Here is a 25,227-nt window from a genome sequence, read left to right as displayed (position 1 = left end):
TCCACTGGACAGAAAAATAAAGATGTGGGGCTTTTACTTAACGTAGTTAACTGTTGTTGGTCATTGGCCAGCGAGGATCAGTGGATGTTAAACATTACAAGGTAAACAGCAACAACCAGACAGGCCGGTAGAACCAGCTCATCTCTTTTCAAGACCCAGTGTTTTTTCCTCACATACAAGATCAAATACACAAAATGAATTGAAGTGAATGAAGTTATGATAAATAATAAACAAAATGAACGATGAAAAATTGGGCCATCGTGTGAAACTATTTCAAAGAAAATTGAGACTTACAAAATGAATTTCTCATTACCACTGTGTGAATAATTAGTCAAACTGTCCAATGAGGATAAAATTGAATTCAAGCAACAAAATAACTGACTGTCATTGAGAAACGAGCTGTTTCCACGGACTGATTTCACTTCACAATCACACTTCAGCACCTCAGAGTCTCACTCTGACAATATCAGGAAGTTCTGATGTAGAATTTCAAAGTAAAAGGGAATTATGCTATTTTCACTGTTTTGGTTATGGCAGCAGAGAAGGAGATTCTTTTGGTGTCTTGTTGCTGGGCCAGGGCGAGATAAGCAACAAAACACTTTGACGTTTAGTGTGTGATGTTTTGTCAAAGTTTTTTGTATTTGTCTGTGATGAATCTTAAATAGGTTGTCAGGGTGGCCCTCTGCCTCCCCCCATTGGTAGCATTTGGTTCTGACCTGCTTACACTTTATGGTACATATTGATTGCTGTGCAGTAAATTGTATTATGTGCAGTGCAATTATTTTCTGTGCTTGCAGTGTAGTGTTCGACCCGTTGGATGTGCAACATTTGAACCCGCTTACCTTGTTATGTGTTTTAGCGGGTTGGGGAAGGAGCCTGTACTTTTCAGAAGTTCAACCCTTGAGTTTCCTGATTTGTGGTGTTTGTAGTTTTAATGAATTTGTATTGCAAAACATTTGATTTGTATTTAATTCCCCCTCCTATTGATTCTTCTCTTTCCTCTGATACCGGACCAAGTTAAAAGGGTGGTGGCTGTATTATAAAACCTTAAATAAACAACAACCTTAACAAACAGAAAAGCTTCAGGGGTTGTAAGTGTGGCTGAGACACTAACAAAACGATCATATGTCATTATTGATACAGTCATAACCAAACATCCCACAGCACTGCATGGAAACTCATGGTCACAGAGTTTGAAGTAATCTGAGTTTGAATCCAGTGTAGATCTGAAGTTTTGCATGTCTAATAAATAATTGATTTTCAGATTTTTTGCATTTTTCTACCTGTTAAGACATGACGAAAAAGTTGAGTAAAACTTAAAAGTTTAGATTTTAGGTGTAGCCACATGTATGGAAAGTTTATGCAGCAAACGTGTGTGTTTCCACAACACAGGGGAAAAACAGCTGTGGGGCCTTTACTTAAAGTGTAGTAAAACGTCATCAGTCATTGACCAGGGAGGCTCAGGGAAGGTTAAAGTTTAAGTTGAACACGGAAAACCAGATAGGCAGGTAGAAGCAGCTCATTTTCGAGGCTTGGTGTCTTCTCCTCAGATGTCCTCATAGATCTGAGTGGATCTAGATCCCGCTGACACAGATTATCAGTGTCATAGAAGCGATGTCAGCATTGATCTCTTCCTCGGTGCTGAGGTCTGCTCACACACTCAGAACCGTGGATGCACTCAAACGCAGCCGGACACTGAAATCCTGCAGCACGACCTTGCTCCGATGGTAAGTTTCATTCTCTTCGGTGTTCAGATTGAGTCACCGACACATTTACCGAATATATTTGGTTTTGTGACACGTTTTATTGATGCTAAATATCAAGGTTGTTTGAGATCAGTTTGTTTGTGTTACATAATCTGCACATTTGCGCAACGAGTCGTGCGTAAAAGGGCGCGTTCACATCCACACACAAGTCATTTAAACACATTTAAACACATTTAAAACAACTTTATCGGCCAGTATGACTTTATGTACAATTGTTTAACTTCCACCTCACAGATAAAAGGTTTCTGGTGCAGCCATACAGCCAATATTCGCATGCTTTTGTATGTGTGTGCATATTGTTGAGTGTGTGCGCACGGATCAGATCCATATTTTTGATTCTTGAGACTTTTTTTCACGACGTCCAGCTGCACAAATATGTGGAAATGAATGCTGCATTTATGTGCAGTTGGAAAACGTGGGACATCAGGCTATTCAGTGATTTCAAGTGTGATATCAACATGGGAAAATGTTTTTTTCCAGACAGGACAGCTCATCGCTTCAAGATGGGAATATTTACTAACTTTGTGTTGTTCTATAAATGCAGATACTAAATATAGATTAAATGAGATGCACAAAAGTTTTGGACAGTGTTGTGTGTAAGGCTGTTCACCTGTATAACAGGTCTTCCTCTCATTAGAATCTAGAGGACAGATAATCAGTGGGTATTCTTTCCAAAAAGATGCAGTTAATTGTTAATTCCTAATCTCTGCCCATGCTTAGTATTTGACTCCTGTGTCCCCCCCCCTGCAGTGCCAGGTCGCTCCATGTGGACAGTCCTCCTCTCAAACCCTCTGTGACCAGCAGCTATGTCCATGGCGCCTCCTCCATCTCTCTGCTCTCCCAGACTGTGAGCCAGAGCCTGGACGCCACGGTGGAACGCTGGCCTGACCGTGAAGCTGTGGTTTTGCTGCAGGACGGCGTCCGGAAAACCTTTGCACAGTTTCAGCAGGATGTGCGTCTCGAGCCTTCAACTTTGGCTTTCAGGAGCCAACATACCCATCGACATTTAAACATAACTAGTAGTAGTCCTGAGATTCAGAATGTACCTCCTTCCTCAAAAATATTAATCTGGTTAATCAACATCTTTGAATCAAGCAAATTTAGTTTCATGATGCAAATGTTGGTTCTTTTTTGGAAGAAAAAAAAATCATCAGGCTTAGTAACATATTAATTACATTGCACGTCGTAGCTCAGATTCTGTTACTGATTCAGATTTCTTATTTACTTTCGTTGGTGCAGGTTGACAAGGCGGCTGCAGGCCTCCTCGCTCTGGGCCTGAAGCGAGGCGACCGACTGGGAGTTTGGGGACCCAACACATATGAATGGATCCTTTTCCAGTTCGCTTCGGCCAAGGCTGGAATCATACTGGTCAGTTTTGTCTTTTCATCTGCAGAGTGAGCAGGACACTGAAGTCACTAAATAGGTTTCCCAGTATGAACCTATAAACACAACAGGATGTAATATTGTATGTGTGTTATGTGAAGGCCTTTGAGAACTGTGTGCTGAGGAGCTGACTTTAAACTGTTGTCCTTGCAGGTGTCACTGAACCCAGCCTATCAGGTGAAGGAAGTGGAGTTTACTCTAAAGAAGGTAAAACTTGTCCGGTCACAGTGCATGAGCCTAATTACACAACCACATAGCCTACTTAATATATTACTCAACCACACTACAATGCAAACGTTGGTAAATGTTCTACTTTCATGTGAACAAATTCCTTTGAGAATATAAAAGTAACAGAATGAATATGTTGCGTCCAGGTCCAGTGTAAGGCGGTGGTCTGCCCTACTCACTTTAAAACCCAGATGTTCTGTGAGATGCTGAGGGAGATCTGCCCAGAGACTGACCTGACATCAGCCGGTACAATCAAAAGCTCCAGGTATGACAGATTTTTCAAGATCTTCTCAAGACGCACACTCTGCCTCTAATCTCATTTTTTGGAACTAGAATAGCACTCAGAGCGCATACCTTCACCAAGGCACAACTTATGGAACCACATTTATAATCACAAGATCACATTTTCTTTCCATCAAGCTGCGAGAATTATTCTCGAAAGTTCAACATTTTGATAAACACCCTATCTCCCAATGTTAAAGAAAGGGTTGAAAAACATCTGGTTTCTGCACCAAAATGTATAACACAACCTTCCACTAAGTTTCGTGATGATCCCTCCAGTAGTGTTTGTGTAATCCTGCTGACTAACAAACAAACGCATTCGAAAACATAAGCTCCTTGGCAGAGCTAAAAGGATTCAATAAATTCTTCACAATGGACTCGGTGTACAGTTGAAGTTTTTGTGGATGTAATATAAAGATCCTGTCTTGGCTCTCCCAGGTTGCCAGACTTGCGAATGGTGATTGTGACCGACAGCCGACAGCCGGGGATGCTCCACGTAGACGATGTGATTCAAGCGGGAGAGAGTCGGCACCACAGAGAGCTGACGGAGCTGCAGAGCAAGCTGTCCTTCGATGACCCCATCAACATCCAGTTCACTTCAGTAAGCATCTCCGCTTGAGCTCTTTGATGGGCTTTGATTCCACACGACGCTGGAAGCATTCCTGTGAGATTCCCGTTCGTGTTGACATGATCACATCGCATATTTTCTGCAGTGTCATTCGCTTCACATTTATTTTTATCACATTGTAAAAGTGTTCTGCTGGATTCAGATCTGATGACCGTGGCCGTTGATGATCTGTGAACTTCTGCTATGTGACAGGATAAACTGTCATGCTGGAATTAACCACTAAACGATGTTTTTAACTTTAACTGGTTATGAAATTGTCTTATTTTAATGTTGATGCCTCTCTTTGCTGCCTACAAAAGCAAATGAGACAATAAGGGAGAAAATATGCTTTTTCTATAAACTATATCTCAATGTCTCAGTGACCATGGGCGTTCAGATGAAACGATCTATACAGGGTAAGTGTATGAACGGTTCAAAAACAAAATTATAATGTTGTCATATTAAAGTTATCAATCAGCAACTAAAAGATACATAACCTTATCACTGAGCATCCTGCAAACAGCCACCTGTCTTTTTTTACACCCCTTCCAGAAAAAACCGAGGGGTTTTACGACAGGAGACAATGGAAACACTACTGGAAACTCAACTAAAATGAAAAGTTCCTTGTCGGGGTTTTTATTGTGTCCAGAAAACGTTCCACGGGCCGAGGAACAATACTCCGATCGGCTGTAGCATTCAGATGATAATTGATTGGTATTAAGGTGATTTAACGATGATTCAGACTGAGGCATGTTTTTTTTGTTTTAGGGCACCACTGGAAGTCCGAAAGGAGCTTCTCTCTCCCATCACAATATTGTAAACAATGCCTACTTCGCGGGTCTGCGATTGGGTTACGCGTCAAGAGTAAGTCCACATTTGCCTCTTGTTTTAAAGGGGACACACAAACAGTGAAATGTGAGTAATCTTTGTGTTGCGTGTTTGCATAAGCCTCAGGTGCGAGTGTGCTTACCTGTGCCCTTGTACCACTGCTTCGGCTCGGTGCTCGGAGGCATGAGTATGGCAGTGCACGGCGTCACGCTCGTCTTCCCTGCTTCTGCCTACAGCGCCCAGGCCAATCTGAAGGCCATTCAGAGCGAAAGGTACGACATAAATTTAATCATCCGGAAGAGTTTCAAATTCATAACCACAGTCCACGTTTCACTGACTGCGCCTGTTTATTGTTACTCAAGGTGCAATTTCGTCTACGGCACTCCCACAATGTTCATCGACTTGCTCGGCCAACCAAATTTGCACGAGTATGATTTGTCATCGGTTGAAGCTGGTGAGAAATGCGATGGTTAAAACTATAGCATAATGAATTGGGTTCCATGTTGAACCATCGTTTGAGGCATCCTTGTCCGTTTTTTCGTGCGTCAGGTTTAATGGCGGGTTCTCCGTGCCCCCCTGAGGTTGTGAGAAGACTGAAAGCAGACATGAACATGAACGAGATAACGGTGAGCGTCCACCTGTCCTGTCCATTTTTCGACTTACAGTTATCCCTCCGCCATGAAAGAACTTGTATCCATCATGTTTTGACAGATCGGTTATGGAACTACTGAGAACAGCCCCATCACGTTTCTGGGATATCCAGGAGACAGCGAAGAGCTCAAGCTGAATACTGTTGGATGTATCATGAACCACACTGAGGTATGCCCTCTCTGCTCCTCTCTGCAAGGTTCAGCCGTGATATAAGCTACTAACAGTAAAAGTGTAACCACAGGCAAAAGTGCTGGATCCCACTACGGGGGAGATCGTCCCTCTGGGGGCGCCGGGAGAGCTGCTGATCCGAGGCAGCTGTGTCATGCAGGGCTACTGGGACGACCCTGAGAAAAACAGAGAGGCTATCTCCCAAGATCGCTGGTACAGGACCGGGTGAGATAAATGTTGACAGATTACTTTATTCAACTCATCAGAAGAACATGCATTTATGTATAGATACATGAAAAGTTATTAGCACACTTGTATGTTATTTTCTCCCCCCGCAGTGACACAGCTAGCCTGACTAGTCTTGGGTACTGCCGAATTGAGGGACGTATTAAGGACCTAATCATCCGTGGAGGGGAGAACATCTACCCTGCTGAGATAGAGCAGCTACTCTATACACATCCACAAGTGCAGGAAGTGCAGGTGAGAGTCACGACCAGTGGAGGGCAGCAAAGTATCTGTAAACAGTTGACATTTAATCCACGGAGAAGTCACATTCATCGTTGTGTTCTCTGTTTCTGAGGTGGTTGGAGTGAAAGATGAGAGGCTGGGGGAGCAGGTGTGCGCCTGCATCAGGCTGAAGGAAGGTCAGACCTGCAGCACAGAGGAGATTAGAGCGTTCTGCAAAGGACAGGTGATACATAGAACTCAACATGTGTCTGAACACAGTTGTACACTATGTGGTCTGATGTGTGTTTTCTGTTTTTATAGATTTCTCACTTCAAAATCCCACATTATGTGATCTTTGTAGACAGCTACCCCCTGACTGTCTCTGGAAAGGTAACATCTGCTCCAATAGTAAAACGTCTAAACTATCAATATGAGTGAGATGATTTTTGATTTAACAAGATTAAACTAAGATGACTTCTTCCTTGTTGTTTTTTTAGATCAAGAAGAACATATTAAAGCAGGATATGGAGAAGAACCTGGGCCTTTAATTTGTGGACTGATGGACATTGCAGGAACCTGCTGAGTCATGCATTTTGTACCAAGAACTGAAATGGACATATAACACTGATTTGTTTCTTGGTTTTTACAATATTATTAAGTTTTATGTTTTAAAAAAATTAAAACTTGAAATCTCGATAGTTCATTATTAATGATCTGAGTCATACTTGATCGCGGCTCCAAATTTGGCCCTAAATTCTCCAGGAAATGTCCAGTAATTGGATCTTGTGCTTAGAATTTCATCATCTTTACTTCGAGAATATGACACAAGTCCACAGTTTATTTATCATCTCAGTCTTTATTTACTTAAACAATTTTGACAAACAATATGATATCATAACACAGTGACCTTAACCACTGTTCAATAGTAAAACTCGTTATATGAACACATGCCATACAGAATCTGAAATAAATAGGACCTTAATGCCAAATGTCCGTATGTACAATGTGGAGCTCGGCAAAATTACCATCCCTGCAAGCTCTGTACACTGATGGTAGAACACACTTTAGTAACAGGCTCATAGTGACACCTCAAAGCTGAAGCCTTCAAATATGAAACAAGATGTCAAAATGGTGACACAAAGGTCTGAGAGAAAGAAAAATGCGTCAACAAAGTAATGGGTTGGAAAATGAACGTCTAATATTTAACCCCAGCGGCTAAACGTTACCAACATAAACCAGCCAAAGTTACCGGACAGTCTCGAAGAGGATTCTCGATTTGTTTTAAAGAATTCGTGTTTGAGTTTTATAAAGTTAAATTCACCCACTCATGTTGCGAGTGCACCGTGCCATTACATCAGAACGTGGTTAATGAGCCTGTCACAACACTTCAAAAATCTATACATCAAACATAAAAAAAAGAAGAAAAAAAAAAAAAAGGCAAAACTGTTTCCTCAAATTGCCAACGCATGTCCACGGAGGAAACACTCGAACTGCGGCAAAAAGGAGCAGTTTGTTTAAGTGCGGCTTTAACCCAGAGGACAGAACCAGCGTGGAGACTACTTCCAAATCAATTACAGCAAGTAGCCGGTAACAGGAGGAAAGACGGCGCTGCAGCTGCATGGCTTTGAACGATCAACATTCACTTCAGTCGTTAATACAGGGCCCCGACCACGCCTCTCCAAACCCCACTTTAAATATGCACACATGCAGGAAAATTGCAAATGGAAAATGTTGCATTTTAAAGCATACTGTGAGATAAATTATATTAACACATCCCTTTTTAAATATAATACATTCTAAATTAAAACGAGTTCAACTGTGCAATTTAAGTGAAAAATACAGGAAAGAAAAAGAAAGAAGATTTCGAGGAAGCTGAAGTCTGTTGAAGACCCTTTGTCGGGGGAGAATTTTTCAAATGAACAGTGGAACCAGAGACATAACCACTTCAGAGTGGACATCTAGAGAGCGACACATTGCAATGACATTCATACAAGCACAGTACAGTGCAGCTTTAGGCACATGCAAGTGGTAGGAACGTGAGCACAAAACACTGTGCACCTACTCACAGATGCATTTACAGCTGCAAACCGGAGGCAGGTTCATTGTATAGTCAAGCCTCTCTTCCACACATCAGGTTCAAAAATGCACAATCCCAAAACAGGCAAAAAACGCACACATCGCTGTCACTCTCACATACACACGCACGTGCACACACAATGTAATGGTCTTTCAAGTGTCCTCTCTGTTCCCACACTGTGATGGGTGGATAAGAGTTTCAGTGGAGGTGTGTGTGGCGCGGGGACAGCTCACACACTCAGAGGCAGCAGGCCTGGTGGAGACACGGCCCTGGATGGCGCCATGGAGGTCAAGGAGCTTGGGTCCAATCCATTAACAGTCCTGCAGTTGCCAAGTACATGCATAACATTAGCAGACGGCAACAAATACACACGACACCAGGTGTAATACACCGGCTATTTTTGCTGCACATCCACTTTGTGTTGTGAGCTTTTGTGTAGCCAAGGACTCACGTTTTATCGTAGTAAGAGGTATGTAGAGAGTGAGAGAATTTGGTGGCGTTGCTGTTGATGAGTGTGCTGTTGTCCGAGGTGTAATTTTTCCTTGCGGCCTGATCTTTGGCAAAGTTCCTACAGGCCGCGAGCTTGGACTCCAAGGCCTAGAGACAGAATAGGAAACAGAGATCTCAATATAAATATATTTCTGTTTGTTCTGTGGCTGATGAGACAGCGTTTCTAAGCAACCAAAACAAGATAATGAAAAAAAAAAAGGATTAAGACCTACCCCGACTTTTCTCAGGAGATCACCAACGATGTTAAGAGCTGAAAGTCTTGCGGAAGGAGTGAGGGAGGAGCTGCCACAGCCATTAGTCAAAGCTAGAGGAAGTAACAACAAGCCGATATCAGTACACTCAGCAGTTCAATTTCCATCTCCTGCGTTGAAATATAAGCGTGAGATTAGTCCTCACCTTTCGGGCTGATGAATGGGTGCTCTATGCTCTTTCCTACAGGTGTGGCTGGGAGGGACAAAGAGGCCTGCACTGCAGAATCCATCTTGTCGATGTCTAAGGTGGGTGAGCTGGGTGCCGACATCCTATCTGTCGTCCGCTCCCGCACTGCCAGCTCCTGTCTCAGGTCTGCAGGAGACAAGAGTCACACTGGTGAAATGCTACTCCTGCTAATCCTTGCACAGGCGACATACTGCCTGCGAAAAAAGGGGGCAGGGTGGTTTCTTGTTTGCGTTGTCTTTACCTCGTGCTTCATCTTTCAGCCGCTGCACAGACTCTAGAAGCGACTCCTTCTCATCCAGCTCGCTCTCCAGGAAGGCGTTTCTCTCGATAGCCTGGTTTAAACGGCCCTCGAAGTCCTCAAGAGACACTATTGTGGCCCTGCACGTACAAATGAGAGGAACAACTGTTAATGGCGTTTATGTTTTATTACTGTGGCTCCAAATATATACAAATCAAACAAACCTAAATATCAACCCTAAGCTTTTGTCTTGTATTAAATTGGCAGAAGAAAAAATGTTCACTTGTACTACATCATATACATCGACATAAACATACAGTTCCCCTCTGACCTTTTGGCTCTCTCCAGGTCGTCGTTCGCCTGCTCGAGCTCACGGACGTATTTGTGGAGCTGCTCCTTGATGCTGCGCGTCTGGCCCAGATCATCCTCCAGCATAGATATCTGTTTGTAGCTCTGGGCGTAATGCTGCTCCAGCTTCTCCTGATAGAGATGGAAACAGTGGAGAAGAGGGAGTGAGTGTGTGTGTGAGAAACAAGAAAATCAAAAGAGACCTGTTGTTTACGGGGGAACCATTGTTTTAATTTCTTTCTTGCTGAGGTACGCAGCATGTAAGAACCATTTGCTATTTTAAGCATCGTACAATAATAATAACACTCTATTTATATATCACTTTTCAAAAACAAGTTTACAAAGTGCTTCACTAACATAGAAACAGAAAGATTACATACACAGATAACAAATCTAGTTAAAAGCCATATTATAAAAATGAGCCTTAACGAGATTTAAAAGAGGCAACAAGGTGGCTTGTCTGATTCCCTGTGGAAGGTTATTCTGTAGTTGTGGAGTCTCAGTTTCACGCTTTACCCTGGGAACCAAAAGCAACAGCTGATCTGCAGATCTGAGATCAGGAACAGGTATGTACGGGATTAGAAGGTCTGTGATATAACGGGGCAATGCCGCTAAAAGATAAAAAAAACTAGCAATACAATTTTACAAGCGAGAATGGGGGTGATGTGTTCATACGTTCGGGTTTTTGTAAGAACTGCAGTATTTTGACCAAGTTGGAGACGGTTGATAGTACAACAGTCATTAAAGGGGAAACCTGGTGAATTAGAAGGTCATGAGACGGCTAGTAAAGATATTCTTCCACATTATTTGACTGTCAAAGGGTGTCTTTGTTCCCTGGACAGGCCCAGTGGCTCATTGGCTCCTTTGCTCTGGGGTACTTCACAGTGCTGTCAGTGGCAGGGCTGCATGCCTGGAAACCATGATTCACTGTCTCTCTGGCTCATTTACACTGTTCGTCTTTTGCATTAGCTTCTGTGAGCTAATCACAATAGCTACAGTAACGACAACAATGAATTGAGGAGCATTGTGAAAATTCTGGCAGGTGGTGAAGTCTGCTCTGAGAAAACTTGTCCTTGGGAGTTTTCTATTTTCTTCCTCCTTATCCTGACATCCAATTAAGAAGTGCGGGAGGATTATGTAACATTAGCATTCCCTATTAACAGCTACTACACGAATCAGACGTTGGGACCTTTGGCTCCAGCAGAGCAGATGTCCTCCGAAGTAACTAATTCCTTTATCAGCGTCCTGACCCACAGACCGTACAAGCAAACCAATCCAAAGCAAAGCCTCGCAGCAGGTCCCCTGGCACAGTTACCTTGAGGTTGGCCACCTCGTTCTTCAGTCTCTCATTCTCAGTCTGCAGGTCTCGAAGGCGGTGTTCGGCCTGGCTGAGCTGCGCCTCCAACTCAGCCTCCAGTTCTCGGCTCCCCTCCTGGAACTCCTGCAGCTCTTCCTGTGCATCATGGCAGCTGGATGGTACACACACACACAAACAAACAATTACTGTCAGTTACCAGCTACCCTGTTCATCGTCCGCCATTCAATTGTGTAGAGCTGACTGGCTGAATGGGCTCTAGAAGAGAGAGGCTGCCTTTTGTCCTGTAAGATGAGCCAGGCATGTTCTGGTAGCTTTACCTCCACTGGCCAGAAATAAACCTGCACGAAAAAGCCAGGGAGATATTTGTAGGTTTTTAACCTGCAATTCTGCATCTGCCAAACAGGAAATAGTGCGGCGTCGGCTCAGCATTGTCGAGTTAGGCGTTCTAAATATACAGCTCTGACGAGACAGCTGAACTGTGACAGAAGGTGGTCGGGAAGTAACACAGATAAACAGGCCTGCTGTCATGTGTCTGGGGAAGGGGGGGTTAAAGGTCAGGGGTAAAGAGAGAATGAGGGGGGCAAGGAAACAGGATGTGTGTCTGCGCTGACAATTCAGAAACCTTTTGGGAATAATACACAATTTATTACCTGGTTTCTATCTTTTTAAGTAAATATGTCCATGCAGAGACGGAGGGGAAATGAAGAGGAGTTATTGTCTTATATATTATGTATAGTGATATTATCTCAGTATTTAAATAATCTAAACCGACCCTGATTTGTCCGCCTGTGGTGTGAAAACGTGGTTCTCACTGCTCCCAGATCAGCTGACCTCCGCTGGTATAATGGCCTCTCAGTGGCTCTACACCGCAGTGGAATCCATGAATCAGTTGTTGTGCCGGCCCACACATACCATTGCCACAGAGGCTGCTTCATCAGCACGCTGGGCTCTATAACTTCCCAGTTTAACCACACATAGAGTTGTCCGCCCTCGCACTGGTTTACCAGCAGATCAGAACAACATGTGTGACACAGAGCAGCGTAAATCATGAAATTACTTCAAGGAGCGAACTTCTTAGAAGGTAACTAATGAATTCAGCATGCTGGCAATGTGATGGTTTGCTGTAAAAGTGATTTTTCCATTGCGCTGATGTTTCATCCCTATACCCTGTACCCACAGCAGGAGTTTCCAGGATTTAAACCCTCTCTGCGTAGTTTTATGCTTCCTCCAAGGAACGATGGGCCCCCAAATTCCACATATAGAAAATACAGACGGACCGAGTTCGACAAAGATCTTACACAGCACTCGTAAGCGCCCCTGCTGCCTATTCCCCAGCATATGCTGTGGTCTCTGTTTAAGAAATCAAAGATGTAGTCATTTCCTCCTGCGTAAGCCACAGCTGTTTGTGGGCGCAGACCTTTAAAAAAAAAAAAGTCTGCTCATTTCCCTTATATGGCTAAATACAGTCTTTTTGTGTTCAAACTTTTAAATTGAATATTTCAAAACATTTGGTCAGTAAAATTTGAAAATGATTGTGTAATAACATCTTTCATTACCACACGCAAAACTACATATTCAGCAAATTAGCATCAGCCTATGTATTATGTAAGAGTGGGTGGCAACAACTTTTCAAACAAGTCTCTTGATGGTCAGGAGTTAAAATGTGTTTCTACCGTCTAAAAATTTGATTTAATGTTTCTTGCAACACAGACCATAAAATAAACTACGACACATCGTTACAAGACCCAAGTTTCAGGAATGAGCTGAGTAAACAACATTTTCCTCATGTAGAAAAGGCTGAGAACAGAAAATGTCGTCTATATTCATGAATTACTGCGTACAGTGCATGTTGAATGATTCATGTCAACTCACACAGGCAAAGAAATTCAATAAAGATATTTTTCACGTCGCAGGAGAATTAATTTGAGTCGCTTACCTTTTCTTATATTTCAGGGCTTGTGACTTCCAGTAATCCACTTCCTCATCTTTTGACGAAAATTTGGGAATCATCTCTGTGTCCATGTCAGGGCAACCTGAGGATTGAATTCACATATTAATTAGGCTCTCAGTGATTTGTATTTGTTAAGAGTTTCTATGAAAACAATACAAAGTCAATGCTAATGAGGTTAAAAGAAGGCCAAGTAATCCAAACAAGGAAACACCATCAGGAGACGCACACATGGCACAACACTATTTACATCCTTTGGCATGCAGAGTCCGGTGCAGTGCATTCCTTTCTAATCTCAGGGCCGAACATCCAGATAAATCAAGATTCCTAACAGGAGAACATAACATGACAACACTTGAATGATACTCAGTTGAGTGCATAGCTCCACCAAGTCCCAACAGTGTCCTCGTGAAACCATGTTCAAATTTGCTAGATCCAAATTTTTATCTGGATCTGCTGATTCTGCACCAAATTGAACAGACTTAAAAATATCGTTACCCTGAACAGGCCTGATTTTCTTTAATCAACATCCATGAATAATTCTCTGAGAAATAATTCTCTGCCCTTTCTCGTAATGTTCCAGAATGAGGAGTTTCTCCCTGGGTCTTGCCCCAACCCTCCACAAAATGTCATGAAAATCAGTTGAGTAGTTTTTGCATTATCCTGCTAAAAAAAAGAATGAAAAGAAAACCCAGATGAAAACATAACCTTCTTTGTGAAGGTAAAGAAAATAAAGCTGAGGCAGGAGTTCTCCGTAGTTCCCTCATGAATCAGTGACTCTGGCCACAGTCTCCAATGAAAATACTTACTTACTGAAATAAACTGACTGATTGGCCAACATGACAAACCTTTCTATGAACTGTTACCAGCCTCTGTGACTGGTCCCAGTAAAAGAAGTCCTGACTGAATCATTACATTTCATCAAACCTCACAACAGCTCAACCCTGTCTGTGAAGTCAACAGCACTTATTGGAGCTGCTCAGAGCTGTCTGTTGTGGCCTGGTTCATCTTTCCTTTCTTCTCTTTACTAGAGGAACGTTCCTGTTTTCTGGTGAGCCACTAAACTCGGCCTCGCTGTGTTCTATGTGGCAGAATTCAAAATATTTAACACATCTGAGAAAGAGGCATTTGTGTGTGTGTGTTACTGCTGCCCACAGTCATGTCACTGGTGGAGCTCCAGGAGTATTTATAATCCCACCTGAGCTCACTAGGATTTCCTGCAGACAGGTTATTTATAAATCTTGGGGAACGTGGTTTGATTGTTGTTGCAACTGTCTGCACAAAAACTCGTTGAATAAATACGAAAAATAAGTGACATATGTTAATGAAGACATTATTATTATCATTATTACGTATTGGCCACACTAGTTTGGGTCTGGCTTAGACAAGGACATGGGTATGTTGTTTTTTCTCTTTCCAAGAAGCGGACTGAGACGCAGACTCAGAGGCAGACCCTCGCCCCCTTCACACATTCCTCTGAGTTGGCGTCATCAACAATTTCCCTCGCTGCAGACCCCTCACGTGTCAGTACAACGCTGTGGAAATCTCAAAGGAAACTGGAGACCGGAACAACATCAGGGAGGAGACGGCGAAATGTTCCCAAAGTTGACGTAACATGTTACTTAAGCGGAGTCGTGAACTCTCTCCAGGGGAATAACCCGAAACCTATTTTCTTCTGATGATAAGCAGAAATTCCAGCCAGTCTAGCAAACGTAACAGATATGTAGTTATTATGAAGAGGAACGTGATCCGGTGTTTTGTGGGTTCCCCGGGTAGGTCTCTGAGCGACAGGAGACTGTTTCCATGGTGATTCAGATCTAAAGCCTAAACACCCCCTGAGAAAAATATGGCTGCTTACTAGCTCACTGACGGGATCATTAAATCATGTGACAGAGGTGCACCCCTGCCAGAGCTATTTCACAAACGCAGTACATATGACGACTGACCGCCACTGTGCCGGTAACCTAACACATCATTTTAAATGAGACGAAAAGCTTGAGCTATATCACGTAACGACGCTGGGACTCTGACAGAGGACATGACGGCTCCTGCTCTCTCTCTCTCTCCCTCTCTCTCTCTCTGTCTCTCTCATTTCAGCATCCTTTTGGAGTGGTGTGAGTTCGACCCTCCGATCTATTTGTCCGCTGCAAGGTCCAGGGCCCAAAGCCAGCAGACATGGTGCAGGGGACATTTCACCATCTGTGTGTGGAGACCTCTGGGAACTACAGACAAGGGAAGGTAGTAGTGAAAAGAGACATGTTTCCTTTCCCCACATCCTTGTCGCTACATCCTCTTTTTCTCTGCTGCGGATGACTCACGTGGTGTTTACTAAGAAATTAATGCACTGATGGAGTCACTTCTCTTTAATAGAGGCCTAAGAGAGCAGTGAGCTGGACTGTGACTCATTTATTTTTCCAGTTGTAACTATGGACACATTTTGTTCGGATGTTAGTTTTCAGGACATATTGTGACTAAACTGTCCAAATATATTGATAATTTGTCTATGACTACATTTTTGAAAACACTTCCTTTTTCTGTCAAGTCATTCTGCTTCTCCTTTATGAATTGGGTTTCACTGTATATTTACAGTATTACTTGGTATGTAGCTTATGTGATGAAAATGATCCATCAATGATCGGCTCTTAGGATAACACAAATTAGGGCCATACGAGAACAATTTTCACACTAGTCAATATTGGTAACTCTCGATAAATTTCACATTATTTCTTTTGAGTTTAAAGACTCATGTTTGATGGTTGTGGTTTTAAACTCTTCTTCATAAAACAGCAGAACATTTTACAAATCAGAGGTAGATGAGTTAAGTATTTGAGCCCTTTACTGTACTTGCCCAATGAATAAGCATTACATCGATGTATATTGAACTATATTGCTGTTGCTGAAAATTATATCGTGACAATTATTGCTATTGTTTTATTGCCCAGCCTTCACACAAATGCTTATTTACATTGTCTTCTTGGTTTGATCTGATGTGAACAATAATAAGAGCTACAGTTTGTCATTCTAATTCTAATAGTTTCTATATCCGTTATTCCCCAGACCTGGTCCCATATGTGTGTGTTATATATTAGTAGCAGGAGAACGTGCCTTTTTTTTGCAAGGAAGTTCAATAAAATCAAAGAAATTCAATATAAATATTAAACTGTGGGAGGCTCTTCTGTAAATATCATTCGCCATAAATAACAGTATTTTTAATGTAGAGCCATAATAAACATATCGAGTCAAGAAAATGAAGCTGAAAACAAATAACAGTAATACTCTTCAGGTCAGATTCAGATAAACTAGCAGGTTGTCATTAAGGTTCATCAAACCGCTGCTGTCATCGCGTCGACCCCTAAAACCTAGTATGTGGTTGTCAGGCCTGAAGAGAATAAACCTGACGTTACACAGCGTTGAAATAAGACAAATAAACGTATAAAATGTGAGAATATGACGCAAGAACCGAGTCCGGAGCCCGAGCGTCGCGATAAACACACACAGGAGCCGCAGAGGAGCGTGAACACGACACCATGACACCGACGCGTCGTCCGCAGTAAGAACAGATGGAATTACCTGCTCATGTCAACGCGGAGTGTGTCTGTCCTCAGATTCAGCGTCTTTACATCCAACACACACACACACACACACTTCCGCCCTGTCCCCGGCCTCCGCTCGCACTGACTGAGCTGCTCCGTGTTTAGGAAACTGCCAACGCGTCTCCCGGAAGAGACGTAATGTCCCGACCAGACGTACGCGCTGACGTGACTCACGTTGACGTCAGAAATGGGTAGGGCCGGTATAGAAGTAGATGTGAGAGATAGGACACAGGGCCGGTATAGATGTAGATACTAGATAGGACACAGGGCTGGTATAAAGTATATTTAAAAGAAAGGACACAGAGCTGGTATAGACGTAGCTACTATATAGTACACAGCCGGTATAGAAGTATATATAAGAGGGGCTGATATAAAAGTAGGATTATGAGATAGGACACAGGGTCGGTATAGACGTAGATACTAGATAGGACACAGGCCTGGTATAGAAGTAGATCTAAGAGATAGGACACAGGGCCGGTATAGTCGTAGATACTAGATAGGACACAGGGCTGGTATAGACATATATACTCGATAGGACACAGGGCTGGTATAGAAGTAGGGCTACTGGATGACAAAAAGGACTGGTGTACAATTATATACCAGATAGGACACAGTGCTGATACAGAAGTAGATCTATAACATAGGGCAGGTGTACAAGTAAATACTAGATAGGACACAGGGCTGGTATAGAAATAGATCTACTATATAAAACATAGGGTTAGTACAGAAAGAGAGATCTGCCAGATACTCAACAATATTATTTCAGACCACATACCCGATTCTGAATGAAACAATAAATATATTCAAGTTCAATCTTTCCAAGAGGAATCAGTTAATTGAAGATATTGGTTGCTATGGAAGTTCATTTCTGTAAACCCCTATAAATCTGACATAAGAGGAATATTTTTGGTGAGATTTTAGTTTTCAACTTTAAACTTCCCGTTGAAATGATATATTAAAAAATACTCAAACATTAATTTTTATTATGTATACCTTGATTATAATAGTATAATAACTATCCAAGTTGCCAGTTTTTTTTCTGTTTTCTAACATATATCATTTAAAACAAAACCTCTGTAACTAGGCTAAGTGTTTGTAAACACCAGTTCAGTCTTCCTTCATTTTATCTTGGGCTATTTATGTCACGTCATTCTCTATCTCTATTATAAATGACTGTTTCCTTCAAGGACATAACTGTGATCCACAACAGCAAATTGCATGGAATGTGATGACATCGATTTTGTTTTTCTAAATATTATGGTCCTCAGCCGCACCTTGTTTTGGATTTGCTGTGGCTAACTTTCACTACAGTGGACACAAGGGGGCGTATGATGTCAGGTAATGAACCTCACACATGGGGAACAATCTTTCAAGTGTAGCATTTTAACCTACAGAAGTCTATTAATCTAATGATGTACGAATAGAATAGAAAAGAATACAAATATGGCCTCAACTGTTCCAAGTAGATAAATGCATAATTCATAAATAAGAAAACGAATATATCCCCCAATTAATAAACGTGTCTCAGAGAAGACAGAGAAGAAATTCAGGATAAGTTTCCTTATCTGAAGAACATGCGATATGAACCAGCTTGGCCACTTGAAGTGCCAGTCATGTTTTGTGGGGACCCGATCAGTGAAGTCAGTGCAGCCTCAGGTGGCAGGCCCTGTTTTACAAGGTGCCGCTCTCGCCTCCCCCCACAGCCCAAAGTGAAGAACACCGTGCGCTGAGGAATACGCAACTTGGAGCTGAACTTCACAGGACATTTACCAAAGGCTCCGATTTTAAACTGGATAACATTCAGTGTTTCCACCCCCTCCCCTCTATGGCATTTTACAGGGAGGACAGCCAGGAGGACGCACAGGAGTGTCCAGTGTGCTATGAGTGTCTGTCGGGCACCGAGAGGACCCTGAGCTGCGGACATGTGTTCTGCCACGACTGCCTGGTCAAAACGCTGGTCAGCATCAACGGCGATGGGAAGATCAGGGACACGATCATTTGCCCCGTCTGTCGACACCTGACGTTCATCAGGAAGCAGAAGGAAGCGCTGGTGTCCCTCGCGGCGGACAAGACTCCGCATGAGGCGCAGACCCTGGAGGTGCCCCTGCCGCGGCCGCCGGGGCAGCTCCCGAGCGCACGGCGCACCCCCGGGGCCCCTTTGCCGAGGGGGGCGAACTGGATCGCTCGCTGCTTCAGGGGGATCTCGGAGCGAGCCCGTCGACAGAGGCTGATCAGCCCCGGCTACAACGCATCTCAGATCTTCATCATCAGCGCCGAGGGGCGACCCATGGTGGAGGATGATGCACGCAGGGTTGTGATGACTGCGGTTCGGCCGCAGCACAGGCGAAGGCGCAGGGTTTGCACGACCGCACGATGCCTGGTCGTTCTGCTGTCGGCGTTTACTCTCCTCGCACTGGTGGCTGCAACTTTACCCTGGATTTTATTGGCATAACGCAGCGACTATTGACTGGTTAACGAAGTGCCAATAAGGAGTGATGAACTGTTATTTAAAAAAAACCCCTCTCGGTTGAATCCACAAATTCAACATCATCCATATGCAATGAAGTGTGTGACATGAGTTTATTTGTATTACTGGTCAAATGAATCCAAATTGATACATGTACAATTCAGATGATCTTTCTGGGTTTTAAGATATCACCAGGCATTGTCATCTCCCCACTTGCAACTTAAGGAAAATTTAGGAAGTTTACTGGCGTGCCACCTGTTTTATGTGAATCACCAGGCAACAGTCTAAAGTAAAACCAAGGTTAGGAAAGCCTAGACAACTCAAGCCTTTTGTTTTGCATTCCTGTCTGTGACAAGTGCTGCCTGTTTCATAAGGAGCCAACATGCAGGGATGTGTAACAACTTCAGAGAACATCCCAGGACATTCTTGAGGTCTGACTTAAACAACCAGAAATGGAATAAGACGATTTAACATTATTGATGGTCATTGGATGCTGGATTCCAAGCAGCAGGCCATGGATTTGTGGGAAGAAAAAAATGCACTATACCACCACACAACACTTTCAACAGCTTTGTGTGTTGGCACATTTCACCAAAAGAAAAGCGATTAGACATGAGCTGGATCTGACAAGGGAGCAAAGTGTGGTAAAGACCATGTTAAAACATTCAGGCTATCCTCTCTCCCTCTTACATCACAACGTACAGGTTGTCCGAAATTTAATGGAACATCATCTCATCATTTCCATTTCATGCGGTAATCTTACACATGCAAATCAAATGGAACGGTGTCTAATAACTGGATGGAGTTAATGGTTGTATCAGGATCTTCATCCCTTACACCATGTGACAGGCTTCCCATGTGGTGTGTTCAAAGACGCTGTTAACAGAGTCGCCTTTAGAGTCGAAATAATTGATGTCCCCAGTCTGAAGGAGGCTGGTAAAGATGAGCTGAGCCTGGTTGATTGCTGTAAGGAGACACGCTGCTGGACTGTAGCATTAGATTACCCCTAAAAACATATATAAACAGTAGAGAGTTTAATTTAGTCATGAATGATGAGATGATGTGTGTTTTCATAGAAATCAATCTGTCAGTTGGTCTTAATCTAAGAGTTAATTCGTGGTTCAACATATTTCAACATACGTAACAGACTAACCGTGTCTCACTGAGCCTGTATGGGGGGGGGGGAGGATCCAAACAAAAGAGGGACTCATTCTCAGAGTGTCACCACCACCCTGTCAAACCTGGACACTCCTAGTTTCCTCCTCACTCAACCATCCTGCCGGGCCAGTCCCACAGGTTACACTTTCGAAAAGGCCTCTGCTGTTTCAGCCCTGCCAGGTTTCTGCTTAATCAATTTGTTGAGTCAGACTTTTTCATCACAGCCCTGTTTTGGACTTTCAGGACCCAGATTAACCCCCCCAAGGCCAGAGGAGGCGATGGGTGAAAAGAGAATAAAGGCAGGAATTAAATCAGGTCGAATTATGCAATATGCTGCTGCGATTAAACCTATACCTAAACTTTTGGCAGTATTCTTCAGTAAAAGTACCAGTAACACAGTGTACAAATACTCCATCACATGTAATGTGATGAAGTCTTTCATGTCCGGATGTGAATGAATGTTGATGGGTGTGGGAAAGCCCAAAATGCTGTTAATGTTGATTTGTTTATTTATTTAGTGTGGCTCTCCTAAATTGAGCCAACATCGCTCACAACCCAAAACTGAAGGCGAGCGGTTTCTGTGTTCATCTGCATTTCCTTGTTCAATCTTCATTGTACGAGTTGGATAAAGGAACAAGTTGACCTGAGTTGTCCTGAATTGCATCGTATGTCTTCATTCGATGCCAGAACAAGATCACACCCATCAATCAGGAAATCAGGAAATAACCCCCTTAAAATGAAAATGTTTCAATGTACAACATGAACAACTGGAATTATACTTCATGCATGGAGTGAAAATGTAACAATGTCTAAATCATAAACTGTGTATAAAGATGGGAGACATGACTTCTTCCCAAATGTGAAGCCAAAGCATCTCCATTGCCTCCTGGTGTCTGGCAGCAGTATAGGTCATTGACCCCACCTCGTTCATGTCAGTGGCTGGGACATGGACCAAATAAAAAAGCCAAAGTACACATCAAAAATATGTTTATAGTTTTTGATAGTTATCACACAGACCTATATTCGAGTGCTAAATTTTCAAATAGGTATTGTTTGAATTTGATATTTGATGCTATCGAAATGAGGTCATGTGTATCAACGGGACCTCGCTTCAGTGGCTCAATCCCCCGATAGTTACTGCGCTGACTCTGGCTCCAAATGCGCAAAATATCTGTGTTAACATCTGGGATATTGTGGCTTCACTTGCATACAGTGGGAGGAAGTCTATGGTCTGAATGTGGAACTGCAAACAATAACAACTCTTTACAACAAATTGATTTCAGCAACATTTTGATCTCAAAGAAATCACATAAATGAAACCCACACGAACCAGGTGAGATAATTAAAAATGTAGAGTTTAATATATATATTTATTTCTGACATTCTGATAAGGATTGCAGGTAGGCTTCACAGTACACACTGTGTTCCACTTGATATGCTAAGCAGAGGGGGTATAGGGGTTGGCGTGGTGGGCTTGACAAGCGGCAGGTTCTGTTTGTACACTAGTCGTGAAAGCAGAAGGAGGCAGTACATCCACAGGCAACGTCCACTCCTCTACCGTATTGCTCAAAAACCCCCACACTCAGGACCATTCATCGTGATCCACATTCTCCGGAGTCCATCAACCACATTTTTGTTCATTACCCCTCGTACAATCCCTAAAAAGACAGTGATTGACACAAAACATGGATTATCAAAAGACTATCTAAGCGCATGCATGACACTTTTTTTCGGATTTTCCTTTTCTTCTCTTTTTTTTTTTACTTCTTTAAAATCCCCTCCCCCCCCACAAAATGTAAACAAATTGAGCTTTATTTTAGACCAACACACTTGGTGGTGAGGTGACATAGGAAATATAGGCCTATACAGCATTTCAAATGCTCAATAAAACTACGGAACAGTGCACTACTTTGGTGCAAAATGTGGCTCCTATGAATAACGCTCTCAAACATGACAGTAAAATCAGTTTACTGGCTGAAACAAGATAAGATGTGATTATGACTTGTGTTTCGGGGGAGGATATACAGACGTTTTTTTTTTCTCTCTTCAGCAGCGTAATAATCACACCTATAATGAATATGAATGCATGCTTTTAGGTGGCTGTAAGTTCCAGGTATGATGCACAAAAGCATTACAGTAATACAGCCCTGCACTGATAACAATACATGCCAACAGGCCCCTAATTAACTTTCATCCCAAAAGCTAGCTCTCGTTCGTCCTGTTAGCGGTTACAAAAGCAGGTACCCTACCGTTTGAGATCTGAGTGGGTCACATTCAGAGGTACCCCAGCCTCCTCGTATAAATCTATGGATCCAGCACAGACGATAAAAACCTCTATCGTGCACATTGATTATGCCTATAGTTCCAAAATAACAACCAGTGTGAGGGCACTTGCAATTGTTTGTCACATAATCACCACAGCTATCAACAGAATCATCAACGTCACCAATATCTTCATAAACATATACACACTGAGGCATACCAATGGATCACTTTAGGAGAGAGGTTAATCTAGAATTCATTTCGTAAAGCAGAAAACTCACACGGAAAAAAACAAAGTGAAGAAAAACAACCTCTTTGTAATAAAATTAATGGCTTTTTTTTCTGAAGGTTTGGGGGTTAGGGTGACTTTGACCACTTTTTTTGGACTGAGGTGGATCAGTAAACACTGTAATTGCACTTAAATCGACAAAATTATTGTCCTAGGACATTCTGTGTGAAATTAAAAAAGTGACACTGCAGCATCTGTTTTCTGACGTCTCTAATTACTTGTCTGCGGCGAAACATTTTCAAAATTTAGACGGCGATACAGCCGATGAGCCAAATTTGATTTCTAATCAGTTCTAGTCAGTCCTACAATACAGGCTTAGAAATTTGTTGCCTCATTACGGATGAATTACAAGGTCCAAGCGGGCTCAAAGTGATCTTATTATTTACAAAGGAATCTATCGTGGCTGATTAAAAAAGAGGAAAAGATAGCGCATTGGTGTGTAACTGATTAGCACTCCAGCAGGTCTGAAGTCAAAGCGCAGGAGGCAGAATTAGAAAGATTTGATTCCCTAGCAGAAATAACTTTCTGCGTTTCTGCTGCAGCATCGTAGTTACCTGGTGTCAAAGTGAAAGATCATGAATCTACAATAGACCTGTTCATCGTGTGCAGGGTCAAAAATAACATCACATATTTTTAATCATTACATTTTCTACACCAGATAAATATCAGCACATATATTATCATTATATATATATTCAAGATATGCATTTTACATATACTTTTCCTCTCAGATTTATGTACATCAATTTATGTACAGTCTTTGTATTTACACAAGGGGTCAAAGGTCACTGAACCTGAAGCACTTGAAACAAGGTTAAGAGAGAGAATCATGTGAACCTAAAGGCAGTGTAGTCCATCCATCCATAACCATCAAACTGATACAGCACATGATTGATCTAAAGTAACATCTCCAAGGACGACAACAGCAAAAACACTCGCGCAAAAATAAAAACACTGCCGTTCCGAGGCTCTTGATACCGAAACTGTTTGATCGTATTATCGGCTTTTCATGCAAAACACATATTGGTGCTTTTTCTTTTTTTTTTCTTAACTGAATAAAAGATGAAACTTGAATTTACAATCACATTCTTCTCATACTGTGCTGGTTTAAAGTGAATGAAAGTGATAGAGGAGGGGGTTGGATCAAAACCTGGTGCGACAATAAGAATCAAATGTTTCATCTTTCATGCGAAACCTGCCGGGCTCAGCATGTTCCTCAATGTGCACAAAGCTTGAATACCCTGTCAGCAATAAAAGCAGATTACTCTCTCTCTCTCTCTCTCCGTCTCTCTGTTTCACCCTGAGGATGGGCATTGCTCCTAACCACGTCAGGCTCTGAGTTTCCCTAACCGAAAAAGTTGCACAACTTGTGAATATCATATTGCAATTTGATTGCATGTTCTAAGGCAAAAAAAAAGAAAGAAATTGAACAAGTGCACAGAATATGCAGACCACTGCATCAAACAAGCAACCGACAAAGCAAGGCAGAAAAAAAAAATAGAAACTGAAAACATCTTTTCAGTGTAATACTCATTTATATTCCAGTCTTTCCTCCTAAAGGCAACTGTTCCTCCACTATGGCATTTTGGTGTTTTTTCCTTGTTGTCACATTTATGTTCTAGCGAGCAGTTGTGAAAGATGAGTTTCTTTGCAGCCTGTAGCAGATGTGAGGGAGGGTCTGAGTTCTGGTTTCAGGTGGGCATTGGTGAGGCCAAGTGGTGTTTCCATCAGGCCTCGGCGGCGTCAGCTAAGAGTATGTACAGCCACAGGGGTGCTGGTAAGCTGCGATGCCTTGGGGTCATAGGTCATAGAGTGGTGCTCTGGGGCTCCTCCTCAGGCACAGCGTCTCCCTCTGGAGAGTCTGTCACTGCCAGGGACCTCCTGCAGGGGGCACCGCTGAACTCATCGATGAGGCTGTCCAGATTGACATTGATGGAGGGGATTTCATAATTGAAGATATCTAATGGTGAGCAGGGTGGGAGAAGTGAGTATGATGAGCAGAGTGGTGGGAATGGGGATGAGGAGCAAAGAGGAGGAGGAGGAGGAGGAGAAGAGGGCGTATGATGATGATAATGAGGTGTCAAAAAACGGAAGAGAGCAGAAATAATATTAATCGTTTGGATTCAGGACTCATGGTTAAGTGGCAATATGAGGTCAGCCCTGATTGAAAAGAAAGAGTCAGTAGATTACATGTGCTTCACATTCTACACAGGGATGAATT

At 42.5% G+C, this 25,227-nt stretch overlaps 4 protein-coding genes across 4 annotated transcripts in view; 2 read left to right on the top strand and 2 right to left on the bottom strand.

Annotated features, from left to right (window-relative positions):
- The first annotated feature begins 1,459 nt into the window (after positions 1–1,459).
- Positions 1,460–7,054, top strand: LOC118123516 (medium-chain acyl-CoA ligase ACSF2, mitochondrial). The gene is made up of 16 exons (XM_035180956.2): positions 1,460–1,727; positions 2,517–2,718; positions 3,006–3,134; positions 3,303–3,356; positions 3,524–3,642; positions 4,098–4,260; positions 5,035–5,130; positions 5,215–5,366; positions 5,457–5,548; positions 5,644–5,720; positions 5,806–5,913; positions 5,987–6,138; positions 6,252–6,393; positions 6,494–6,604; positions 6,682–6,750; positions 6,858–7,054. The coding sequence occupies exons 1-16, from the start codon at positions 1,615–1,617 to the stop codon at positions 6,906–6,908; spliced, it is 1,830 nt and encodes a 609-aa protein (XP_035036847.2). The 5' UTR covers positions 1,460–1,614; the 3' UTR covers positions 6,909–7,054.
- A 142-nt stretch (positions 7,055–7,196) lies between these two features.
- On the bottom strand, positions 7,197–16,964 carry ndel1b (nudE neurodevelopment protein 1-like 1b). The gene is made up of 9 exons (XM_035180958.2): positions 16,808–16,964; positions 13,226–13,322; positions 11,287–11,440; positions 9,955–10,103; positions 9,627–9,763; positions 9,344–9,511; positions 9,160–9,251; positions 8,889–9,034; positions 7,197–8,757 (listed from the first exon to the last, which is right to left on the bottom strand). The coding sequence occupies exons 2-9, from the start codon at positions 13,309–13,311 to the stop codon at positions 8,667–8,669; spliced, it is 1,023 nt and encodes a 340-aa protein (XP_035036849.1). The 5' UTR covers positions 13,312–13,322; positions 16,808–16,964; the 3' UTR covers positions 7,197–8,666.
- Positions 16,965–18,448: 1,484 nt separating this feature from the next.
- LOC118123871 (RING finger protein 222) lies at positions 18,449–21,728 on the top strand. The gene has a single exon (XM_035181517.2). It carries the CDS (start codon positions 18,656–18,658, stop codon positions 19,280–19,282), a length of 627 nt encoding a protein of 208 aa, XP_035037408.1. The 5' UTR covers positions 18,449–18,655; the 3' UTR covers positions 19,283–21,728.
- A 363-nt stretch (positions 21,729–22,091) lies between these two features.
- Positions 22,092–25,227, bottom strand: part of arhgap44a (Rho GTPase activating protein 44a) — a 28,627-nt gene continuing 25,491 nt past the window's right edge. The window contains 1 exon segment of the mRNA XM_035181516.2: positions 22,092–24,966. Within this exon segment, the coding sequence (XP_035037407.2) occupies positions 24,812–24,966 (155 nt within the window). The 3' untranslated portion in view covers positions 22,092–24,811.

This window comes from Hippoglossus stenolepis, chromosome 16 (genome assembly GCF_022539355.2).
Source record: "Hippoglossus stenolepis isolate QCI-W04-F060 chromosome 16, HSTE1.2, whole genome shotgun sequence".
NCBI lineage: Eukaryota > Metazoa > Chordata > Actinopteri > Pleuronectiformes > Pleuronectidae > Hippoglossus > Hippoglossus stenolepis.
The sequence above is the reverse complement of the archived record's forward strand: the minus strand, read 5'-3'. Positions and strand labels throughout refer to the sequence as shown.

Bases quoted from the DNA above. Each gene is read 5' to 3' on its own strand.
- LOC118123516 (XM_035180956.2), top strand. From the start codon at position 1,615: ATGTCAGCATTGATCTCTTCCTCGGTGCTGAGGTCTGCTCACACACTC. The intron at 5,914-5,986 runs GTATGCCCTCTC...GTGTAACCACAG, and splicing joins GTATCATGAACCACACTGAG to GCAAAAGTGCTGGATCCCAC. The intron at 6,605-6,681 runs GTGATACATAGA...CTGTTTTTATAG, and splicing joins GAGCGTTCTGCAAAGGACAG to ATTTCTCACTTCAAAATCCC.
- LOC118123871 (XM_035181517.2), top strand. From the start codon at position 18,656: ATGGCATTTTACAGGGAGGACAGCCAGGAGGACGCACAGGAGTGTCCA.
- ndel1b (XM_035180958.2), bottom strand. From the start codon at position 13,311: ATGGACACAGAGATGATTCCCAAATTTTCGTCAAAAGATGAGGAAGTG. The intron at 9,764-9,954 runs GTCAGAGGGGAA...TTGTACGTGCAG, and splicing joins GACCTGGAGAGAGCCAAAAG to GGCCACAATAGTGTCTCTTG. The intron at 9,252-9,343 runs GTGAGGACTAAT...TACTTCCTCTAG, and splicing joins CCCATTCATCAGCCCGAAAG to CTTTGACTAATGGCTGTGGC.